The sequence below is a fragment of the Lemur catta genome, chromosome 6 (assembly GCF_020740605.2).
Source record: "Lemur catta isolate mLemCat1 chromosome 6, mLemCat1.pri, whole genome shotgun sequence".
NCBI classification, from domain to species: Eukaryota; Metazoa; Chordata; class Mammalia; order Primates; family Lemuridae; genus Lemur; species Lemur catta.
In genome coordinates, this window is record NC_059133.1 from 6,735,950 (window position 1) to 6,760,448 (window position 24,499).

General features: G+C 43.2%; 1 protein-coding gene and 1 pseudogene across 2 annotated transcripts; both read right to left on the reverse strand.

Moving 5' to 3' along the window:
* Positions 1-661: 661 nt before the first annotated feature.
* Positions 662-24,454, reverse strand: XRCC6 (X-ray repair cross complementing 6). 2 transcript variants are annotated; one of them, XM_045554802.1, is made up of 13 exons: positions 24,271-24,454; positions 23,579-23,669; positions 20,526-20,638; positions 17,434-17,572; positions 16,919-17,173; positions 15,814-15,997; positions 14,095-14,281; positions 12,474-12,642; positions 11,077-11,238; positions 8,822-8,951; positions 6,637-6,737; positions 2,468-2,581; positions 662-1,080 (listed from the first exon to the last, which is right to left on the reverse strand). In XM_045554802.1, the coding sequence occupies exons 2-13, from the start codon at positions 23,652-23,654 to the stop codon at positions 887-889; spliced, it is 1,824 nt and encodes a 607-aa protein (XP_045410758.1). In that variant the 5' UTR covers positions 23,655-23,669; positions 24,271-24,454; the 3' UTR covers positions 662-886. The 2 variants fall into 2 exon arrangements, with proteins under 2 accessions (XP_045410758.1, XP_045410759.1); XM_045554803.1 differs by lacking the exons at positions 20,526-20,638; positions 23,579-23,669; positions 24,271-24,454 and having other exon boundaries at positions 16,919-17,043; positions 17,434-17,504.
* LOC123640965 lies at positions 11,335-11,487 on the reverse strand (annotated as a pseudogene).
* Positions 24,455-24,499: the final 45 nt, after the last annotated feature.

Sequence of the window (24,499 nt, forward strand, 5' to 3'; positions counted from 1 at the left end):
CCCGGGCAACAGAGCAAGACTCTGTCTCAAAAAAACAAACAAAAAAACACACAATTAAACAAAATTTTATTTTGGAGAATCTTATTGCTTCTGAAATCTTATTTTTAGACCTTAACATGACACGTTTAAAGGAAAGTAGGTAGGAGGCCAGAGGATAGGGAGAATCCTACTAGGCTTGTTATTCCTAAAGTTATATTCACCTGGCCTTAATTGTCACACTCTGGCCCACCCCTACTGTTACGTTTTGTTTCCATTGTGATGGTGTGGGTTCCCAATGAGAAGATTATGCTAATAGCCAATGGTCAATGAGCTTTGGATGCAAGGCAGACAAACCCTTCTCCTTCACACTAAAGAATAATGTATAGAACCAGGTGCAGTGGCTCACGTCTATAATCCTAGCACTCTGGCAGGCCAAGGGAGGAGGGTTGCCTGAGGTCAGGAGTTCAAGACCAGACTGAGCAAGAACTTGAGACCTACTAAAAATGGAAAAATTAGCCGGGAGTCATGGTATGCACCTGTAGTCTCAGCTACTCGGGAGGCTGAGGCAGGAGGATCGCTTGAACTCAGGACTTTGAGGTTGCTATGAGCTAGGCTGATGCCACGGCACTCTAGCCCAGGCAACAGAGTGAGACTCTGTCTCAAAAAAAAAATAAAAAAAATGTATGGTAGAAAGTTAGGGCTTTTTATTTGGCAGTAACATAAGGCACAGCAAAGTGGGAGGACTACATGGCCTCCATGGCTACAGAAAGTCTCATAAATGTAAAGTCCCTTGGCTTCTGTCAGGGAGACTCCTTCTAGCTCAGGAGAAACATTTTTTAACTTGCTAAGAACAAAACCAGGCAGCCTGGCTGCAGTGTGGAAGGATGGCTGGATGTATGGTCTCTGGTCAGTTCTGGAAGTGCTTGGTGAGTACATCCAGCAGCTCCTGCTTCTTCACCCCGCCCTTCAGCCCGTACACCCTGCAGGCCTCCCTCAGCACAGACACGGTCAACTTGCCCAGCGTGCCCTTGCTGACGTGGGCCTTCAGCTCCTCTTCAGAAAACTCCACCTTGGGCCTTTTGCTTCCAGAACCTTCACCGTCTGGGGGAAAAGGTCAGGAGGAAGTGATTGGAAATGCTACCAGTGGCATCCCAGCAACACAGCATGGGGGCCCTCATATGATCGGATGATCTGGGCTGCAGTTAACCATTTTCCATAAAGCTGTGATGCCTACCTAGAATAACACGGCAAAGACAGCTTGAAATAGGCAGCTTCATTTAAGTGTAGAGTGTGCAGAGGTCTTAGAGCAGTTTGCCAGGGCACTACAGCCATCCCTTCTGATGCAGCAAGGAGAAAGCAACTTGGCCGCCAACCTAACCTCTCACAGCAACGTTTCCTTAGCACGGCCCAAATGTGGCTTTACATGACCAAACCCAGCCAGAAAGATTTCAGCCAAAGCCAAAATTGTTCTAAAATGGTAAGCGCGCGCACGTGCTATCCTGAAATGTAAGCGTAATGGTAAAGAACTTGGCGTCCATCGGTAAGAGAAAGGACAGTCCAATAGGAAAAAATGGTTAAGGCTAGTAACAGGTAGTGCACAGAAAAAAAAATGTCCAGTAAAACTACGTCTCACTCATAACTGAAGAATTGCAAATCAAAACAGGACATAAGTTTCCCTATGTCATTTTTGTGGAAATTTTAAAAAACAGTATATAAAACCCAGGCCTACAATCTTCAGTACAGTAACATGCTGTACAGATTTGTACAGGTTTACATTTATCCCCTTCTTGGATAGGGGGTAAATGTATCACTATTTTGGGAGGCAATTCTTACCAGAATTGTAAATGTCTACACCTTGACCCAGCAACTCCCATTCCCTCCACAGGGAATTTACCCTGTAGATCAACAATGGTTGCTCATGCTCCCTGTAGCACAGCCATCGGTGCAGGTCTGGTCAAATAAACTGGGGTACATCTCTCTAGTGAAGTGCTCTGCAGTCTTTTTAAAATGAGGTAGATACTTAAATTGATATAAATAATTGTCCATATATAGCTCAATAACAAAATAGCAAACTAGAATGAATACTGTTCCATTTATGTTGAGATAATATATGTTGGTATATGTAAATATATATGTTTGAATAGATATTTCTGAAAGGACATTATCCTTTGTGATAAGACCATAAAGACAACTTTTAAAAATAACCCACTGATGGGAGGATCGCTTGAGGCCAGGAGTTTGAGACCAGCCTGGGCAATATCGAGAGACCCCATCTCTACAAAAAAATTTTTAAAAGTTAGCTGGGCATGGTGGCACACACCTGTAGACCCAGCTATTCAAGAGATGAGGCTGGAGGATTGCTTGAGCCCAGAAATTCGAGGCCGCTGTGAGCTATGATAGTGCCGCTGCACTCCAGCCTAGGTGACAGAGAGAGACCTTGTCTCTTAAAATAAAATAATCCACTGAACATCCACACTCAGCTTCTCACCTTGTTTTTGCTTGGTAACTTTCCTCTCAGGATTGTAATCTGGTGGGTAGACAAGTTCCTTAAACTCATCCACCAGGGAGCCCAGTCTTTTATTCATTGCTTCAACCTTGGGCACTAGAAAATCAAAACACAGAAGAGTGGCCTGGTGAGTCACGAATTTACTGTAGTCACACTTCCTACAGCCAGGCACTGTTCTAAATGCTTTAAACTTATTTTTATTTAATCCTTCGTAGGCAAATTTGTCTCCCCATTTTACAAAGGAGGAAAGCAAAGAGGTCAAACAGCTGGGAAGTGGCAGAGTGGAGATACTGGGCTAGATTCTGGAATTCAAACAGAATCTGTGACCACAGTGGGCTTACAGAGCAAGGAGGTGAGCAAAACCAAGCCATGAAAGAAGGGACTATACAGGGCACACTAGAACACGGGTGGGGTCGGGAAAGACTGTGCAGCAGAGTCTGGAAAGATGAGAAGCAAGAGAGGGCATGTGGGAGAAACAGCAGGTAACATGAAGGTGGGGTGCGTGGAGGGCAGGGCACAGGAGGCCGGAAAGGCAGGTGTGGCAAGTCACGGAAGCTTGGATGTCTTCTAAGGAATTAGGCCTTATGCTAAGAACAGTGGGAAAACTGAAGGGCTCTGAACAGGGGAGCAACAAATCAATTTGCATTCAGAAATATCCCCTGACAGCTGTGTAGAGTATGAACTTAAGATACGACAATACCCTGCTGAAGATGGGGAGGGGGACCCCATAAACATGACAAGTGACAGAACTGGCATGGAATGTGAGGGGGCAGGGAGATAACTGGTTGGGATGGCAGAGCATTCCCCAAGACAAACACAACAGGGTAAGGAGGCTACAGAGGAAACATAATATTTCAGTTTCCTTCTTTGTTAGCTTCCAACTCTACAGTTTGTAGAGCTTTTGATGTAAGCCACATCACGGCCAAGGGTGACAGAATGGGTCTCTCATGAACACATTTGCAAACCGCTGAGGGGAGATCCTGCCCCCTGGTCTACCTAGACAAGGCAATGTGAGAAGCCCCATGTCCCAGACTGCAGGAGCCTTCTGCTAGAGCACTGGCTTACAACCTGGGAATCACCGGGGGAGTAAGGACCAAAGCCCAAATCCCACCTCTAGAGATTTAATTTGTCTGGAGTGAGGCCTGAATGGCCAGATTTTTTAAAGCCCCCAGATGATTCTGTTTTGTAGCCAAAGTTGAGAACCAATGTGCAAAAGGTAGTGGCAGGCCAGGCACGGTGGCTCACACCTGTAATCCTAGCACTCCGGGAGGCCGAGGCGGGAGGATCGTTTGAGCTCAAGAGTTTGAGACCAGCCTGAGCAAGAGTGAGACCCCCGTCTCTACTAAAAAAAAATAGAAAGAAATTATCCGGAAAACTAAAAATATATAGAAAAAATTAGCCGGACATGGTGGCGCATGCCTGTAGTCCCAGCTACTCAGGAGGCTGAGGCAGAAGGATGGCTTGAGCCCAAGAGTTTGAGGTTGCTGTGAGCTAGCCTGACGCCACAGTATTCTAGCCCGGGCAGCAGAGTGAGACTCTATCTCTAAATAAATAAATAAATAAATAAATAAATAAATAAATAAAGGTAGTGGCAAATCTCAGAATCACCTGGAAGGCTTGTTAAAACACAAGTAGCTGGGCCCCAATCTGAGCTTCAAATTCAATCAGCTTGGGACAGGGCTCAAGAATTTGCACTTGTTAACAAGTGCCCAGGTGACATCAAGACTGCCAGTCCAGGGACTACACTTTGAGAACCATAATGTAACCTGATGAGAGGGCACCCAGGGAGCAGGGAAATGCCAGAGAAAGATGGGCTCAGGGTCCCCCAGAGCACCCCTGTGTTTAGCAGAGGGGAAAAGGAAAGAGATCCAGAAAAGGTATCTCAGAGTTACGCTGGCATAGGAGAAAACCAAGAAAGACACTATGGTGTCGCAAACCTAGAAGAAGAAAGTGGGAAAAGAATTTCTAGTCTTCAATAAGTATTTGTTAAAAGAAAACCATATCATTGTGTTAGAGGGAAACAGGCATTTGATTAGAAGAGAGTGAGGGATGTAAAAGAGGAAAAAGTCAAAGGGTCAGATGTCTGAGCAGTAGGACACCCAGGTCCTATGGTAGATGCCAACCAGGCGGCTAGAAGAAAGGACAGGGCAGGAGATGCAGGCTTGGGGGTCGTGGCCATGAGATGGTGACGGAGGCTGTGGGAGTGAAGGGGAAAACCAGCGGAAAGGCAGAGAAGAGAGGGCTGAGGATGGAAACCTGGTTGTTTAGGGTTATAGGAAATACTAGGGCAGCCAAAAGCTGTTTTGAAAATAGAGATAGTAAGAGAAAACAGGACTTTCCATAAAATTACAAGGCCAGGAAGCCAGACTGTAAGAGGCTGAGGCCCTGGAAGTGGAAAGTAGCTGTGGACTGAGAACAACTGTGCTCTGAGCACTTCCTGAGTGTCAGGGCCTCCATTGTCTTAACACCTTGTAAGAACAATATCACCATTCCCATTTTACCAAAAAGGAACCAAGTCTCAGAAAGATTAGGTAATATTCCCCAAGTCACTGGATTTAGTAAGTAGCAGAGCTGAGATTTCAAACACATCAGTCATTTCCAAAACCTGTGTCCTTAACCACCTTGCTAGGCACTAGACAACTGACTTATTAATTTGCCTGAAGTCCATAGAGGAGACAGGCTGCTTAACACAAGGGTTTCTCTTCTTCCAGGCCCAGCTAGACAGAGTAACACTGGTCCAATAACTCTTATGCTTTTAATACTGGGGCTATTTTGTCTAATATGAAAGAGATCATAAGCAAAGCACGGTGGCTCACTCCTATAATTCTAGCACCTTGGGAGCCAAGGTGGGAGGATCACTTGAAGTCAGGAGTTCAAACCAGCCTGAGCCAAGAGCAAGACCCCATCTCTACAAAAAATAGAAAAAGGCCGGGCGTGGTGGCTCACGCCTGTAATCCTAGCACTCTGGGAGGCCGAGGCGGGTGGATCATTTGTGCTCAGGAGTTCGAGACCAGCCTGAGCAAGAGTGAGACCCTGTCTCTACTAAAAAGATAAAAAGAAATTAGCCAAACAACTAAAAATCTATAGAAAAAATTAGCCGGGCATGGTGGTGCATGCCTGTAGTCCCAGCTACTTGGGAGGCTGAGGCAGTAGGATTGCTTGAGCCCAGGAGTTTGAGGTTGCTGCCGAGGCTGAAGCCACGGCACTCTAGCCCAGGCAACAGAGTGAGATCTGTCTCAAAAAAAAAAAAAAAAGAAAAAAGAAAAAGATTAGCAGAGCATGGTGGCATGTGCCTGTAGTCCCAGCTACTCAGGAGGCTAAGGCAAGAGGATCACTTGAACCCAGGAGTTTGAGGTTGCTGTGAGCTATGATGATGCCACTGCACTCTACCGGAGCAACAGAGTGAGACTGTCTCAACCAAAAAAAAAAAGAAAGAGATATCATTAATAACTTGGAAGCTAAGCAGGTAAAACTAATTGTTCTGATCTTTTTAGCCTCTATCAAGAATCTTCATTAAATCTAATCTGTTTCCCAGTGGATATTTACTTCTATCACTAAACTTCCCGTGTTCTTCTTCTGAAATACTTAAGAGAATAACAATCAAGAGGGGGTCTAACAGCAAGATCAAAGAACCCAGGCTGGGAGGCCAAACAAAGCTCTTTGATGCTGGGTAACAAGGTAGCTTTTCTCAGGCAGAGCATGCAGAGTCTGACGGAGAGGCAGTAAGAACAGTGGTTCAGAGCAAGGGCCCTAGGTGGGATTCAGTGAGTTCCAACATAGATCCACCACTTACTATTTAGGGCAAATCACTCAGGGCAACCTTCTCTATAAAATTGGGACAATTACAGCCCTTCCCTCCTAGTTAATGTTGTACATTATTTTTTGAACTTTCACCAACATGTCATAGGGTAGCCTAATTCAGGGCCAGTCTCAAGAGCCTGGCACTTTCTCCTCCTCTCACTGCAGAACCAGCCAAATGTGTTCCTGGCTGTTTAAGCTGGTCTAGAAACTCTCTCAAACGGAGATGGTCTGGACAAAAAGGTTAAGTCTTTAGAGAGAGCTAGGAAATACATCACATACTGCTTCAGAGTAAAATCAATGAGAAGGCCCCTCATGAAAAGAACTTCTCAACTCAGTCACAACTTTCTTACGTGTCAGATCGACGGCTTGTTCAGGCTCCATCAGATCCAAAGCCAAGGCCTCCAGGTTCCTGAAGTGCTGCTGTAGCACTGGGTTCTCAAAGCTGTCACTTCTGTTGAAATAGTAATAATAACATAAAATTAAACATACAAACTTAAACATGTAAAAAATAAGTCCAGCTGAGATGCCCCAAGTTTAGCTGAGGAAAACACCCCAAGTAAAACAGTTGGGAATCTTGTCTCAAATCAATTTTTCTCTCTTCAGTTTTCAGTTTATTATCTGATACTAGAGATCCACGTCCATTTAAAAGCAAACCTGCCCATCTGTCTGTCACTGGAAGCTGTGGACAGAGACAGAAATAGAGGAGGTCGGGTCATGCCGGTACGGAGGAAAGACAAAGGCGGGTGGGGGGATAGGGTGATGCTGAACCCCCAGTGTGCTCTCCTCTTCCCGCACGCAGCAGCAGCATCGCATATGTAAAGAGTATGAATCTAGGGTGAGACAGCTGTGGATTTTAATCCTGGCTCCATCTCCTCTAAGCCTGAGTTTCCTCATCTGTAAGACAGGCTCAAAACCTAGCTTTCAGAGTCGTTATGAAGAATAAATGAGATAATGTTGGAATTGTATCTGGAATAGTGTCTGGCACATGGTAGACTCTTGCTTCCGTTTGTGTGGTAAAGGAGTGTACCAGGAGGTTATATTTGAGGGAGAAAGGTATCATTTTGCCCAGAGGCAGAGCACTGGCCTAGAGACAAAAGATGGAATGTGAAAAACCCCTACAACTCAATGGCAAAAAAGTTAATAACCCTATTTTAAAATGGGCTAAGGGCTGGGCATGGTGGCTTGTTCCTATAGTCCCAGCTACTTGGGAGGATCGCTTGAGCCCAGTAGTTAGTTCATGGCCAGCCTGGGCAATATAGTGAGACCTCATCTCTAAAAACTCTAATAAAGGGAGCTGAGTACAGTGGCTCATGCCTGTAATTCCAGCTATTTGGGAGGCTGAGGTGGGAGGACAGCTTAAGGCCAGAAGTTTGAGGCTGCAGGGAGCTATGATCACACCACTGCACTCCAGCCTGGGCAACAGATTTTCTTTCTTTTTTTTTCTTTTACTCTTTTTGTGAAGAAGTGGAGAAGTATGGGCAACAGATTTTGAGACCTTTTCTCTAAAAAAAATAAAATAAATTTTAAAAAATTTTATTTTAAATGGGATAAGCTGGACATGGTAGCATGCACCTGTAGTCCCAGCTACTAGGGAGACTAAGGCAGAAGTATTGCTTGAGCCCAGGAGTTTGAGGTTGCTATGAGCTATCATAAGGCCACTGCACTCCAGCCTAGGTGACTGAAAGAGACACTGTCTCAAAAAAGTAAATAAAAAGATAGTTTTTGAAAAAAATTATGTTGGGCATCACATTATGCAGGCTCTGAGAGATGGTATATGAGAAGGAATGACTTGAATTATTTAATCATTCTTTTAAGCTTCTAACAATTTACATTAGATTCTTTTTTTCTTGAGACAGGGTCTCACTCTGTCACCCAGGCTGGAATACAGTGGTGTCATCATAGCTCACTGCAGCCTCAAACTCTCAGCCTCAAGCAATCCTCCTGCCTCAGCCTCTGGAGCAGTGGGGACTATAGGTATGGACACCACGCCTGGCTAGTTTTTTTTTTTCTATTTTATGTAGAGACAGAGTCTTGTTCTTGCTCAGGCTTGAGCCACCATGCCCAGCCTATATTAGGTTTTTTTTTCTTTTGAGATGGATTTCACTACATCATCCAGGCTGGTCTCAAACTCCTGGGCTCAAGCAATCCTCCTGCCTCAGCCTCCTGAGTGGCTGGAACTATAGGGATAAGCAACTGTATCTGGCTTACATTAGATTTATTTGCTTTCTGTTATCATGTGACAACACACATAACCAACGAGACTAAGAATTTTCCCCTTAATGTTACTTTCTTGAACTTGTTCAATCAACTAATCTGCTTTCTAAGCACAACACAACAGGTCCACCAGCACAATCCCAGAGTCTCCAATATAATAAGAGCTTCCATTCTCTATATAGCTTTTAAAAAGCTCTCAATAACAAGTAATAATCTATCAGCTGACTGATTAAAGTCATGTTCTCTTGGTCTACGCCTAACTCGAATTTCCAGTAAGACCGTCAGCTCGGGAGAAAGCCTGAGACTGACCCCAGTACTCACCTGTACTTGAAGCGGAGCTTCTGAACAATCGCCTTCATCTTGTCCACCTGCTCTGGGTTTGCTATGACTTTTTCAGTAAAGGGCACCTTCCGTTTATCATCAGCATAGGGCAAGAAGACAAGCTGGAAGCCTGAAGGGAGATAAATTTTCTGAGATTTGACTTAAAGTGTTGCAGTCATTTGTTTCTCAGCTCTAAATTCACCCTCCTATGTCCTGTGACACTGGTGCTGGGGCCCTGTAAACCCCGTTTCTCCTTTACCAGCTGATTCCTGTTAGTGTCTGCCTAACTGACTCCCCCTGGAGTCTCTGGAGGATTGCAAGGCAGGAGGGGTGCTCTTCCTGTACACGTAGACCCCCTTATCCTTGGGGGATAGTTCAAGATCCCCAGTGGATGCCTGTAACCCCAGATAGTACTGAGCCTGCTTGCTGTCAATCGGAACACGTTTCCATGTCTTCCGCCCACAAGGTAATGCGTTGCCATCTTAACTAAGGACTTATCACACACCGTAGCAATAACTTTTGTAGTTTGAGGTACAACAGCAAAACCGGCATGAATTTCTTTTTCCTTCTGCACAATTTCATGGATAGAAGATTCATTCTTGCTGTAGATCTTAGCCACCTCAGCATACGATATTTTTTCTTCCTTGTCAAGAATTTTCACCTTTTCACTTAAAGGAAGCACTTTCTGGCTTCTCTTTGGAGTATTCAAATTACTAACATCAGTACTCTTGTGCTTTGGGCCATTAGGAAGTAAAATAAGGGTGACTTGAACACAAGCACTGGGATACCGATACCACAACAGTCGATCTGATAACCAAGACCGCTACTAAGTGACTAATGGGTGGGTAGCGTTTATAGCATGGAGCCACTGAACAAAGCAATGATTCATGCATGTCACGGGCAGGACAGCACTTACAAATTATTTATTTCTGGAATTTTCCATTTAATATTTTTGGACCACTGTTGACTGCAGGTAACTGAAACCATGGAAAGCAAAACCACAGATAAGGGGAGACCACTCTATTTACAGTTCCTATCTTTACACCCCAGCAAGGACCCTTCACCTGGCTGCGGCAGGTGGTTCCAGTCTCCAGCTTTTCTTATACATCCAGGGCCAGCTGCACAGTCCGGTGCCCTCTCTCTAGAGGGCTAAGTGCCAGCTCCATCGGGCCCTCCTCTGAGCTCTCTCCTTTTTTCCTCTACCCTCTACCATGTGCTAAAAGGAAACAGCTACAGGTTATCAGGCTGATCGTGGTTTAATTACTGATGGGCTCTAGAAGGACTAAAAAATCTAGACACTGCAACCAAGTGCTGCTACCAGGTGAAGGGCCCTTGCTGGCAACGCTGACAACAGCACTGAGCAAACAGGAAGGAGCAAGTCCCTCACTTCTCCCCTGCCCTCCGGCCTCCTCTAGCGCCGCCACTGACACAGCCTGTTTGAGAGCCAGCTGCAAAAGGAGAAGATGGGCTTGAAGCATCTCAGCCTCAGCAGCACAGAGCATACAAAAGGGTGAATTGGGGCTGAGAGACAACAGCTTAATAACTTAGTGTTCCTGAGCATTCTAACGACCAAAGTTAAAACTATAATACATTCAAAGAGTTACTTTATCAAGTTAACTTTTGTGAGCATGGCTAGGGAAGGAAGATTATCATCAGCTGACGACTTTGTGCTAAGAACCTGTATATTTACTAATTTATCTCAAATGTAAAACAACCTTGAGGGAAAGGTGTTTTAGAATCCCCATCTTTGTAAATAAGGAATATAAATAGAAAGGTTAAATTATTTGACCAAGTTGGCCAGCTAACAAGATGGGCGTGAATCAAAAGCAAGCAAGCTTTTAGACACATAAACGTAAGATGAAATCAAGTCTGACTTCAAAATCCATGGTCTTTCCACTATACCCCACTGCCTCGACAAACCCCATGGTTTGGTTTATAAGGAGATAAACCAAACATGTGCCAAACAATGGCTTTTAATAAAGAAAGGTGTCAGCAGCAAGGGCCTCGTGTCAATAACTTGCAAATGGTCCCTAAGCAGATAATTCTTAACCCTGGCTGCAGATCTGCCTTGTAGGGCTGTGCATGCTGTGCACTGCACCACCATATTTGGTGGCCTTATGGGGCTGTGCATCAAATTCACCCAAGAAACTTTAAAAATACACATTTCCCAGCCCCCATTTCTGGAGACTATGGTTTAGCAGGTCCCATGAATGATTCCAGAGCATAGGCAAGCTTCAGAAGCCTTGGAAATGTACCTGGAGGAGTCACTTGAATTTTCTGGTCATCCAACTCCTCTTCCTGTGGCACCAAAGCCACAAAACAAGGGGGGATGTTCTTGCGGGGTGTATATCTGCACACTGCTAGGACCTCCTTCTCCAGACACTTGATGAGTAGAGCACTGAACAGGGTTGAGCTCCCTAGAAAACAAAAGTCCCAACAGCCTACATCCCAAAGAGGTCTCCTCCTTTCTTCCCTCTTAGCCCTATAATTTCTCTTCCATTTTTTTTTTTCTTCAGGGGAGAGTGTGAACGCAGTCCCCCACTACACAAATTATGCAGTCAAGTTTCCCACCGTTGGGGAAATTGCAGGGGTCAGCGCATGTGGAGTGCAACGGGTAAGCTCACCCTGGGAAACCACCTTCGTGATCATGGTATGTCTTCCATTTTTTCAAAGGGTTTATGAAGCCTCAACAGGTGAGGGGTGAGAAACCCAGAGCTGAGGGGAAAGTGGGGGCAGTAGAAGTGTAGAAAGAAGAGAAAGGAAAGGAATAAGAGGTCTGGAAGCCCCATATACTCCTTAGAATGTGGACTACTAATGTCAGTTCACTTTTACTGACAGAGTAAAAACATGAGCTCCAGGTGTTAATGAAAACCAATCAAGTCAAATCTGGGGGGCTCATGAGCTGCAGCACAGAAGACAGGTCTGGGCAGCACAAATAAACACAAGAGCAGAGTTTACGTCTTTAATTGACAACACTAGAGAAAAAGCTGTGGGTTTGTTTGGTTTTTGTATGTTGTTCTCTATCTGATGTGTCAAAGAAAGAAGTATATAGGAAATAAGGATTCCTCCCACCCCCCACCACCAGTTTCTCCTGAGAAAAGGAAATAAGTGTTTAAATGCTAAATTCCATAGTCCCTCCTGGATATTCACAATGCATATCAGTATATTAGAGGTCCTAAAGAAATCTCTTTAACTTTTGTTTAGTTCCACATTTCCAAAATTTGAGAAGGAAACACTTTTAAAATACTCCATTAGGACAGGCATGGTGGTTCACACCTGTAATCCCAACATATAGGGAGGCTGAAGCGGGAAGATCACTTGAGGCCAGGAGTTCAAGACCAGCCTGGGCAACATAGCGAGACCTTGCCTGTACAAAAAATTAAAATTAGCCAGGCATGGTGGCACATGTCTGTAGTCCCAACTACTCAGGAGGAGGAGGCTGAGCTCAGGAGTTCAAGGCTGCAGTGAGCTATGATCGCACCACTGTACTCCAGCCTGAGCAACAGAGTGAGACCCTGCCTCAAAAAAAAAAAAAAAAATACCCCATTAACATCTCCTATACGGTGTCTAAGCAACACCCATTCAGGAACCGCTGCCCCATAAACAGTGTTCTGTGTTAGTCACCCACTCATCCTTGGTCTGTGCCACTTACCGTTCACCAGGGACTCCTCAGGGTACACGAACAGGGAGGGCCTCAGGTGGTGGTGCATCTTCAGCATTACTAAGGGCTTGAAACCAATGAGAATCAAACCTGGTTCATCAAACCGTTTCAGCTCTTCTGTTTCCTCTTTCTCTAGCACAATCTGACGACTCCCATAGATCTAAGGAGGGAAACAGAGAGAGGCTATGCAAAACGGCTGCTGCATGACTCTAGCAGGTTAAAATCAGATCAGGAGCAGGAAGAGGGCTCAGCAGGGCATCCTCCTCCTATAACAGGCAATTAACATTTACTGAGTGACTACCAGGTACTTTACATTTGTCATCTAATTTTTCTTCTGTAACAGTCCTAGGAGGTAGGTGTTAAAAACTGTTTTAAAGATGAGTGAACTGAGGCTCAGTTGTTGCGTAGTTTGCTCCAGTTTGTACAAATGAATTGGCCTTTAAACCCAGATCTTTCTGGTGCCAAAGGCCTTACTCTTCAGGTATTTATTCCTTCTCCCATTTAACACGTAGTGAGCTCTAAGCACTATCCCTGACACACAAAGGATGCTTAAACCATACCTATTTACTGAATGAGAGGACCTATGTCAGGTACTGTGCTAGGTCTCAGGGTGGGAAGCAGACACAACATACATATATAAGTATTACTTCCAGATTAATATTTGCATTTTGATCCTGGATATGTGATAACAGCACTTAATAGCACAAATTTGTGTTTTATGAACAAAAAAAGAGCCCTCAATGTTTTTTTCAGGCATAATGGAGATAGAACAAAACTCAGTAACCAGAAGAACTATTGCCTATGAATAAAACCCATAGGAAAAACCAGTTACTTCCAAAATGGAAGAGAAAATTTCTTTTCTTTGTCTTCACAAAGTAGGGCAAAATACTCCAGCTTGAAATTTGTGCTCCAAAAAACATTTCATGATTTGAATCAAAATAATATTTTAGTCATCCTTCTAGGTCCTGAGCTTATATAAAACCTCAGATTCTCTCCCACATTTTTCATAATTGAAAAGGATGATTCATTCCATTTTAATTTTCAATGTCAAATCCTTTTTGAGATTTAACAAAGGTAAGAGAACAAAGAAAGATAATGTTCTGCATTCTAAGTCTGTCTTTCAGGTTCAGAAAAACAGATGTGTGTCACTCCAAAGCAAAGGAAAAAATTTTGTTAATTAAACAAAAAGAAATTCTCTCCCTAAGAAAAAGAGGCCACAGGCTGGGCATGGTGGCAAAGTATGTTTGTTCTTTAACCACAATGGAACTATGTTCACACTTAGCTCCTCATCTCCCTAATCAACTACAAAGCATTTTCTGCTATTGTACCTGAGTAAGGAATTAAACTGTTAGACACAGAGCAGTGTGTGCTGAGTGATCGAGGGCTGAAGTTTTTACTGACATTTGTTTCAAACATTGGCTCTGTTTAACTTTCTAGCTCTCAAGATATCACTCATCCAGACACCATAGTTCCAAAAAGACTCTGTGTTTTAACAGCTTGGAAAGAAAGATGCACACATGAAAGTTATTTAACTGGTTAACCTGATTGATGTCTCCCCTCGCTGTTAACTCTTCAATGGCAAAAAATTCAGTAAGAAGGCATATCTACCTACCTGAGACCTCTTGGTGTCGCTAGGCAGAAGCAAACTGCCTGTATTTACATTAAATGTCCTGGTCTTGGTTTTCACTGGTTCATTTGTTTCCCGATAGAGCCTTATTGGAGAAGGCTTGAAAGCTTTCTGGACCAGATTATAGACCCCCAAAGTGAGCGCTGTATCTTTGTTGAGCTTAAGCTTTAACCTGAGGGAGGGAAAATGAAAAAGCGTTGACTGAAAGACTGTACTTTCCTATCTAAAATTCCTTCATGGCACCCAAGCTTCAGTTTGTTTTATTCTCTCCAATAATCCTAAGCAAGCTCTTAGAATGTAATGCATGTTAATAGTATGACAGGATTTGCTATAATACACCTCAGAGTCTAAACCACACATATTAGTTTCAGGATATATTAACTACGAAAAATAATGATAAAGAATGTACTACAACCTGAGCATCCCTTATCCGAAATGCTTGGGACCAGAAGTGTTTCGCAGTTCTGATTTTTTTGAATTTTGGAATATTTGCATTATACAGGACTTACTGGTTGAGCATCCCTAATCTGAAAATTTGAAATTCAAAATGCTCCAATGAGCATTTCCTTTGAGCATCATGTTGGCACTGAAAAAGTTCTGGATTTTTGAGCATTTTGGATTTCAGATTTTCAGATTAGGGAGGCTCAACCTGTATAATAAAAATAATGATAGTTTTCCCGGAGCCCAGCACTATACCAATCAATTTATAGCTATGCTCTCATTTAATAGTCATAATAACCTTGTAAGTACTGTATCAATTATCTGTTGTTTCTGTTTTTCTAATATCCTTTCCTCTTCCTTTTAAGAATGAAACCCCAATTTTTCTTTCTCTTTTTTTTTTCCTTTGGAGACAGAGTCTCACTCTGTTGCCCAGGCTAGAGTGACGTGACATCAGCCTCACTCACAGCAACCTCAAACTCCTGGGCTCAAGCAATCCTCCTGCCTCAGCTTCCCGAGTAGCTGGGACTACAGGCATGCGCCACCATGCCCGGCTAATTTCTTCTCTATATATTTTTAGTTGGCTGGATAATTTCTTTCTATTTTTAGTAGAGACAGGGTCTTGCTCTTGCTCAGGCTGGTCTTGAACTCCTGAGCTCAAACGATCCACCCGCCTCAGCCTCCCAGAGTGCTAGGATTACAAGCGTGAGCCACCGTGCCCGGCCTATACCATATTTTTATTGTACCTTTTTTATGTTTAGACATGTTTAGGTATACAAATACTTACCATTGTGTTACAGCTGCCTACAATATTCAGTATAGTACCATGTTGTTGTGCAGGTTTACAGCCTAGTAGCAAATGACTATACTATATAGCCTAGGTGTATAGTAGGCTACACTTAGGTTTGTGTGAGCACACTCTATGTTGTTTGTATTATAAAACTGCCTAACAGTGAGTTTCTCAGAATGTATCTCCATTGTTAAGCAACACAAAACTGTGTAAGTGAGCACACCTGAGGATACTTTTAGACCAGAACTGGTTATTCCAAGGAAATGGAGGACTGTATTATTTTGGAGAAATACCAGCTCTTGCCATAGAAAGAGAAGTCAATACCTTGTGCTGTCCTGAAATAAAGCAAGTGTTCTAGAGGAACACAGTAAGGCAGAAGCACAGTCCAGAGTTAAGTAGCCAAGGAGATCAAAGCAATGCATTGCTTATGATTTGTTAAGGGACTTGTGCCCAGCTAACCCAGGCTTAGTGCACACCTGCAGAGCACTCGCTTCCTGGACTCCTTGGCGCGAACCTTCCTCAACAGGTCTTCTAGCTTGCTCGATTCTTCAAAGTGAATTCCAAGGTCCTCATCTTCTGCAACGCTGATGATATCTCTGTAGAACAAGGATATGTCAAAGCCCCCATGTTTCTTCAGGTGCATCAAGTCAAGGAAGATACCTGGTACAAGGATAAACAAAAATGAGGGTAAAAAAACAATTTTCAGCAAGTGAGAAGTTTTCCCAGTTAAACTCAAATATGCCTTTAAAAGTTCCTAAAAAACCAGACTGATTATTAACATTTTCAGGACTTAGAAAAAATGTCTAAGGAAATAATCTACTGCTATAATGACTTCAGAAAGCTTAGTCAAATAACCATCATTCATGGTAACATTAAAGTCAAGACAACCTTGTTCTGGTAGAGTTTCTTGGACAGCTAATGGCATGGCCATTTGCAGTGTTAATGTTAAACAGGTGTCTTCCACTAGCTTCACTTTATTTTTTCATTTTACTCTGTTGAAAAGCAAATGGTTGACATCAGCCTTAAGGAAAGCAATAAAATTGTGCCAGGTGTGGTGGTGCAGACCAGTACCAGTCCATGGCCTTTTGGAAACCACTCCCCATCACTGCCATCACTGCATAAGCTCCGCCTCCTGTCAGATCGGCGGTGGCATTAGAGTCTCACAGAAGCACCCACCAACCCTACTGTGAACTGCGCACGTGAGGGATCTAAGTTGTGTGCTCCTTATGAGAACCTAACGCCTGATGATCTGAGGTGGAGCTGAGGCAGTGATGTTAGCGCTGGGGAGCAGCTGCGAATACAGATTATCACTGGCAGAGGTTTGACTGCACAATAAATGTAATGGGCTTGAACCATCCCCAAACCATCCCCCTGCCAATCCTCAGTCCACGGAAAAATTGTCTTCCATGAAACCAGTCCTTAGTGCCAGAATGGTTGGGGACCACTGCCTTAAGCCCAGGAGATTGAGACTGCAGTGAGCTATGATCGTTTCACTGCACTCCAGCCTGGGTGACAGAGGGAAAAGACCCTGTCTCGAATAAATAAAATAAAAGTAAATAAAAGAAAAGGGAAAATGCCCACCTGTATCACGGAGATCACCAGCTTTGGTCCTGGCGCGGCTGGCTTTGGCACTGTCATTGCCATGGGGATTGTCTTCATTGGTGAACAGCATGATCCTCTTGTGACTCATCTTGAACTGGACATCACTAAAGAGGTTGGCACAGACCCACAGCACTTCACTTAATGAATACTCAGATCCATGGCCTATCAGGTCTTGGAAATGTTTTTTTCCCTGCTGCCCCTTAAATTGGTCAAGTTCTAGAATTCGTTTAGCACCTGATCAGAGGTAGGGAGTCAAATGGGCAGAAAAATAAAAAAGAGTGTCAGTGGCTGCCTTTACTACAAAGCTAACAGAAGAACCTGGGTCCCTTTCTCACCCCAGAGCTGTTTAACCCCTGTAGCAGAAGTCCACATCCCAACAAGTACCCCTTCTGCAGGGACGCATACTCCTAGCCAAGATGTAACCTGCTTCCTTCTCCACAGCCCTCTCACATTCTCACATGTAAGGAAAAAGATGATCTTAGATTATTACTGACCTGGATTATCCAACTCCTGTAAGACGTAAATATTTTTAAAATTCACTGAATTTTTGTCTTCCTTGGTACCATAGAATACCACTGCCAAGAGATCTCGATCACTGCTTATGATCTTATTGATGTACACACTTTGGATACACTGAAAAAGTTAAAATTCAATTAAGTTTTACTTACCATTAAACTTAAGTTCTGTAAGTACCTAACACATAGTAGGTGCTCAATATATACTTGCTGAATGGCACTAAAATAAGACACGACCCCTACCTTCAAAGGTAATGAATCAGTGAGAATGATGGTCGTAAATATCAAGTTGTAACAAAAAGGGGACTGTGGCAGGCATTTAACAGAAGCATAAGCAGTCCCTGCCATAAGGAGTAAGAGGATGAGCCAGGGGCAGTGGCTCACACCTGTAATCCCAGCACTTTGGGAGGCTGAGGCAGGAAGATTGCTTAAGAACAGGAATTTGAGGCTAAACAGGGCTACTGCACTCCAGCCTGGGTGACAGAGTAAGACCCTGTCTCAAAAAAAAAAGAAAAAAGAAAAAAAGAAAACAAAAAAGATATCAGAAAATTTAAAAAAAACATGTATATTCTCAGAAAGGAAATTGCTATGGCAGAAAAAAAGCCTAGCACTAGAATCAGAAAACCTGGAGTCGAGTTCCACTGATGTCACTCACTTAATTGGCTGAGTTTGGACAGGGCACTTGATCTCATCCTCAAGTATCCTGATACCAAGAAACAGAGGTTTGTTTTTTTTTTTTAAGACAGAGTCTCACTCTGTTGCCTGGGCTAGAGTGCCGTGGCATCAGCCTAGCTCACAGCAACCTCAGACTCTTCGGCTTAAGCGATCCTACTGCCTCAGCCTCCCAAGTAGCTGGGACTACAGGCATGCGCCACTATGCCCAACTGATTTTTTCTATATGGATTTTTAGTTGGCCATATAATTTCTTTCTATTTTTAGTAGAGACGGGGTCTCGCTCTTGCTCAGGCTGGTCTCGAACTCCTGACCCCGAGCAATCCACCCGCCTCAGCCTCCCAGAGTGCTAGGATTACAGGCATGAGCCACTGCACCTGGCCAGTAAGGGTTGTTTTTATTAATTATTTTTTTTAGATGCAAGATATTCTGGTTTACCAACTGCAAGAACTCTTTGTACGTAAACTAGAACATGAGAAGTTTCTGTTCAGTTCCAAACTCCAGAATTATGAGACATGGGATATATAATAAATCTTTGAAAATTCTTCTCTATGAAGCACACAAAAGAAATAGTAATCGGGCCGGGCGCGGTGACTCACACCTGTAATCCTAGCACTCTGGGAGGCCGAGGCAGGTGGATCATCTGAGCTCGGGAGTTCGAGACCAGCCTGAGCAAGAGCGAGACCCCATCTCTACTAAAAAATAGAAAGAAATTAACTGGACAACTAAAAATATATAGAAAAAATTAGCCGGGCATGGTGGTACGTTCCTGTAGTCCCAGCGAGTTGGGAGGCTGGGGCAGAAGGATTACTTGAGCCCAGGAGTTTGAGGTTGCTGTAAGCCAGGCTGACGCCACGGCCCTCTAGCCAGCATGACAGAGTGGGACTCTGCCTCAAAAAAAAAAAAAAAAAAAGAAAAGAAATAGTGATCGTTTTAATTAAGGTAAAATTTATGTTACAAAATTATGTTAGGATTACAGGCATGAGCCACCATGCCCAGCCAACAAAATTAATGGTTTTTAAAGAGAACAATTAAGTAGTATTTAGTACATTCACAATGTTGTACAACTACCACCTCTATCTAGTTACAAAACACTTTCATTACCCCAAAAGCAAACCCCATCCCCATTAAGCACTTGCTCCCCATTCCTCCTGCCCCTCTGCCTCAGGTACCCACCAGTCTGCATTCTCTATGGACTTACCTAGTCTGCACATTTCATGTAAATGAAATCTTACAATATGTGACTTTTTGTATCTGGCTTCTTTCACTTAGCATATGTTTTCAAGATTCAACCACCTTGTAGCATGGTATCAGCTCTTCACTCCTTTTTTAGGGCTCAGTGATATTCCATTTTATGTTTTGGAATAAGATAGCGGTGGATGTTGCACAAAATTGTGAATATACTAAATACCACTGAATTGTATACTTTAAAATGGTTGATTTTAATTATGTGAATTACACTTCAATTTAAAGTAACATTCTGCATAAGGATGGGCTCAGTAAAAAATAAAACCAACAAAAACATTTAATCCTCACAACAACCTGATTCTATTATTTTACACATGAAGAAAGAGATACCAAAGGGGTCAGCAACTTTTCTATTAGTAACATCTACAATTTATTTGTATACCTATTTTTTATTGTATTGGCTATGCACATAGGAGTGGAGTTAAGTGGGTCACATGGTAATTGTATGTTTAAGTCTTTGAGGAACTGCCAAACTTTTCCACAGCCACTGTGCCATTTCACATTCCTACCAACAAAGTATAAGGATTCCAATTTCTCCACGGCCTCACCAACACTTCTTATTTTCTGCTGTTGTTTTTCGTTATAGTTTTTTTTTTTTTACACAATGGGTGTGAAGTGGTACCTCATTGTGGTTTTAATTTGCATTTTTCTAGTGACTAAAGATATTGAGCATCTTTTCATGTATTTTTTAGCCATTTGTGTATCTTTGGAGACATGTCTATTTAAGGCTTGTGCCCATTTTCAAATAGGGCTTGTTTGTCTTTTTATTATAGTGATCTTTTTCAACCATGGGTAGTATTCAACTCCCAAATCCCACTTACAAGAGGACTCTTCTCCACACCATAACTGCCAGAATTTGTCTTTTTCCTTTATACTTCCATCTCTGTAGAAGGAGGAGCCCACTTCTACTATCAAGGCTAACACAGAAGGTAGGGACAATGTATTCCTAGAGTCCTACGTTGAAACTCAGAATAAAATGGGACTGTTCTTCAAAACTGCTACCATTTTCAGCTGCAAATATAGGTAGCCATCCTGGGAGGCCAACCACCATTGATCATTCACAAACTTTTCAAAGAGTCCAAATTTTTAAAAGTGGTATTAAGGCTTTTTTAACATTTATCCTTTTGAATTAAGTAAAAAGGTAGTCTTACCTGGATGCTCATGTCAAAAGGAGTGAATTCATCTTCACCCTGAGATTCAAACATGGCCCTGGAGGCATCGACCAAAAAAATCAAACTGTCTCTTCCTGAATATTTATATTCTCCTATGGGGAAAAAAAATGGAAGGAAATGTTTGCCCTTGTATTCATATTTATCATGTTTATCATTCACATAACACAAATAGAAAAAAGCCCATAAAACAAAAGTGTAACCTAATGAATTATTATTATTATTTTTTTTTTTTTGAGACAGTCTCACTTTGTTGCCCGGGCTACAGTACCGTGGCATCAGCCTAGCTCACAGCAACCTCAAACTCCTGGGCTCAAGCAATCCTTCTGCCTCTGCCTCCCGAGTAGGTGGAACTACAGGCATGCGCCACCATGCCCGGCTAATTTTTTCCATATATTTCTAGTTGTCCAGCTAATTTCTTTCTATTTTTTAGTAGAGACGGGGTCTCGCTCTTGCTCAGGCTGGTCTCGAACTCCCGAGCTCAAATGATCCACCCGCCTCGGCCTCCCAGAGTGCTAGGATTACAGGTGTGAGCCACCATGCCCGGCCCTAATGAATTATTGTAAGGTGGACAACCTTAAAACCTCCACCTATGTCAGTAAATTGAGTCTTTTTTTTTTTTTTTTTTTTTGAGACAGAGTCTCACTCTGTTGCCCGGGCTAGAGTGCCCTGGCATCAGCCTTGCTCATAGCAACCTCAAATTCCTGGGCTCAAGCAATCCTCCTGCCTCAGCCTCCCGAGTAGCTGGGACTACAGGCATGCGCCAACATGCCCGGCTAATTTTTTCTATATATTTTTAGTTGTCAGGTTAATTTCTTTCTAATTTTTAGTAGAGATGGGGGTCTCACTCTTGCTCAGGCTGGTCTTGAACTACTGACCTCAAGCGATCCTCCCACCTCGGCCTCCCAGAGTGCTAGGATTACAGGCATGAGCCACCGCGCCCAGCCAGTAAATTTAGTCTTGCCAGCCACCTCAGAAGTCCTTCCTATATTCCCTCCCAATTACAACACCTACCTCCCCGCAAAAGTAATCACTACACTGACTTTTGATAATCACTTCCTTACTTTTCTTTATAAATTTATCACCAAGTGTACATTCCTGAACATTAGTTTTGACTTTAAAAAAAAAAATGTTTTTGGCTGGCACGGGAGGATTGATCGTTTGAGCAAGAGCGAGTCCCCATCACTACTAAAAATAGAAAAAATTAACTGGGTGTGGTGGTGCACTCCAGCCCCAGCAACAGAGCAAGACTCTGTCAATCAATCAATCAATGTTTTTGAAGCCTCTTTATTTATACCTCCCTCTGTCTTTTTTCTCTTGTAATTTATTTGCTAAAGAACCAGAATGCTTTTTTTTTTTTTTTTTTTTTTTGAGACAGAGTCTCGCTCTGTTACCCGGCTAGAGTGAGTGCCGTGGCATCAGCCTAGCTCACAGCAACCTCAAACTCCTGGGCTTAAGTGATCCTACTGCCTCAGCCTCCCGAGTAGCTGGGACTACAGGCATGCGCCACCATGCCTGGCTAATTTTTTCTATATATATTTTTAGTTGGCCAGATAATTTCTTTCTATTTTTAGTAGAGACAGGGGTCTCACTCTTCCTGAGGCTGGTCTTGAACTCCTGACCTCGAGCAATCCACCCACCTGGGCCTCCCAGAGTACTAGGATTACAGGCGTGAGCCACTGCGCCTGGCCCAGAATGCTTTGTTGTGTAAACTCGTCCACATTCTGGATTTTGTTGATTGCATGCTTTGAGTGTAGATTAACATAGTCCTCTGTCCTTCCTACTAAGGACCCAGAGAGGCTTAATCAGATTCAGGTTTCCTTTTTCTTTTTCTGGCATGACTATATCATAGACGATATTGTATTTTTCATAAAAAGACATATAATGTCCAGTTGTCTCCCTTTTTGACACTGCTGTTTCTTAATACAATAAATTTAATTAACCACCCTTTGGAGAACAATATGGCAATATGTGTCAAGAGCCTTACATAAAAATCTACTTTGATCCAGTGAATTCTACCTCTTAACAATCTATCTTAATAAGATAAGGAAAAACCCTTATGCAAAATTTACCACAATGCTGTTTATTAAAGAAATTGAAAATAACCAAAATGTTCAACAGATGAGTTATAAAGATTATATATATGTAGTTACTGGAAAGATATATCTATGATATAACAATAAGGAAAAAAGGCAGAATACAAAATTATGTATATATGTTTAAATTTATTTTTGGAAGATGGGTATAAATAAATGAAAAAATGTATATGCACTATGATTACAATATTATAAAATCAGATTTAAAAAATTAGATATAGTTAAGAAATAAAGATTGAAAGATATATCATAAAGAAAATATGCAAAAGGCCAAAATGCTGGTAGTGGTTATGTTAAGGTGGTAGATTATACAGATTATAATAAATTTTCTCCTTTTTTACATTTCCTACATGTTTCTCACTTTTAATGAAAGCACTTTAAAAATTTCTACCCAGGAGTTAAAAAATAGGCCAGTATGTAGATTACATATATCCCTTATTTCTCTTCCTTTACCCTATGTGTTACTGTGTTGCTTGAGTATACACTACCAAACCTGGAAGCTACAGTGAGGAAACTGATCGCTTTCCTGTAGCTGTGTTGCTAATATTTACTCTTTGGTTGCTGCAGTTACTGGAGGGTTAAGGCATTTTTACACTGAGGTCCTGGAATGAGTAAAACTACTTTCCTGCGTGAGGAAGAGTCTCACCTGAGCCATTTAAGGTGACAAAAGACATCCATGGTCATTTACTGGGGCTCAATAGATGTCAACCTACCAGTGCCTCGCAAAAATTTAAGGCTAGAAATGTCCCGCAGACTAGAGTAGGACCTGAATAAAAGAGCCTAGGGTAACCGCAAAACTCAAAAGGAAAAAAGTATTTCAGATTATCTGGGGAGAGAAGGGTGAGCCATCAGACAGCAAAGTCCACCTAGCAGAGACAGGCAGAGAAGGTCTTCTTTTCCACACACAGAACGGTACTACTACACGATAAAGTCACTTACCACCCGCTTCAAAGCTCTCTTGTTCTTCTTCTTCATCATCGCCCTCAGTTTTGTAATAAGACTCCCACCCTGACATGTTGGTTACTGTTCACTAGGTGAAAGAAGATCAGAACAAGCACATTTAAGCCGAAAAAATATCGACCTCTAGGCTCTAGTGAGATCTGTTCTAAAGGCTTGGGGTTACTAGTAAGGAATATGGATAATGGATACTGCTGCCTCAAGAGCTCAGTGCACTTGTTTACCTGAGTGCACAGGTAAATGGACTTGGGGATCCCTCCAGCATCAGCCAGTGGCAGCCCGGCGTGGTCGCTGTGATCGGTGTGCTCGGGTAGCCTGACCCTGGAGGTCCTGTCCCGCCTCCGGCGCCATTTGGACTGTAAGGGATTCCCGCTCCGGGACAGTCTGCTCTTTAGCAGACCCACTCGCCCGCATCCCGCCCAAAAACCTCCCGCAACTACCCAGGCAGTCACGCCCAATGAGGTCTCAGACGCAGGCGGGCCTCAAACGCCAGGTGCAGCATGCACCGGGAGGAAGGCACGGATCTAGATTCTGTCTCTACTCCTCGGATTCGCACACTTCAGGCTGGCGCTGCCCCCCAGAAAGGCTAGGGGGGGGTGCGAGACTAAGTGGGCGAAGCGGAACGAGGCCAGCCCTGCCTGGCGAGCAACACACACCGGGTACAGCCAGCCTACCTTTGGAGCAAGGAACAGACGAACTTGGACAGAAGATGGGGCACCACGCATGCGCGAGCTCCTGCGTTCTCTCTCCCAATCAACGCCCCTTTACGTCATCACGCATAGTGCGCACTGCCTCCCGTCAGGCTGACACGCCCACTCTCAACCGGCTTCTACACGCGTCCCTCGCTAAAGCCAACCCCGTCAGCGAAAGCCCCGCCCCCTTCAGCCAAGTTCCGCCTTCGCC

What these genes read in the sequence shown, in the direction of transcription:
- XRCC6 (XM_045554802.1), bottom strand. Translation starts at nt 23,654, where the DNA reads ATGTCAGGGTGGGAGTCTTATTACAAAACTGAGGGCGATGATGAAGAA. An exon ending in AATTCAAGTGACTCCTCCAG is followed by an intron (nt 8,952 to 11,076) that starts GTACATTTCCAA and finishes ATCTCCCTTCAG; the next exon opens with GCTTCCAGCTTGTCTTCTTG. An exon ending in AAGCTCCGCTTCAAGTACAG is followed by an intron (nt 6,738 to 8,821) that starts GTGAGTACTGGG and finishes CTATTTCAACAG; the next exon opens with AAGTGACAGCTTTGAGAACC.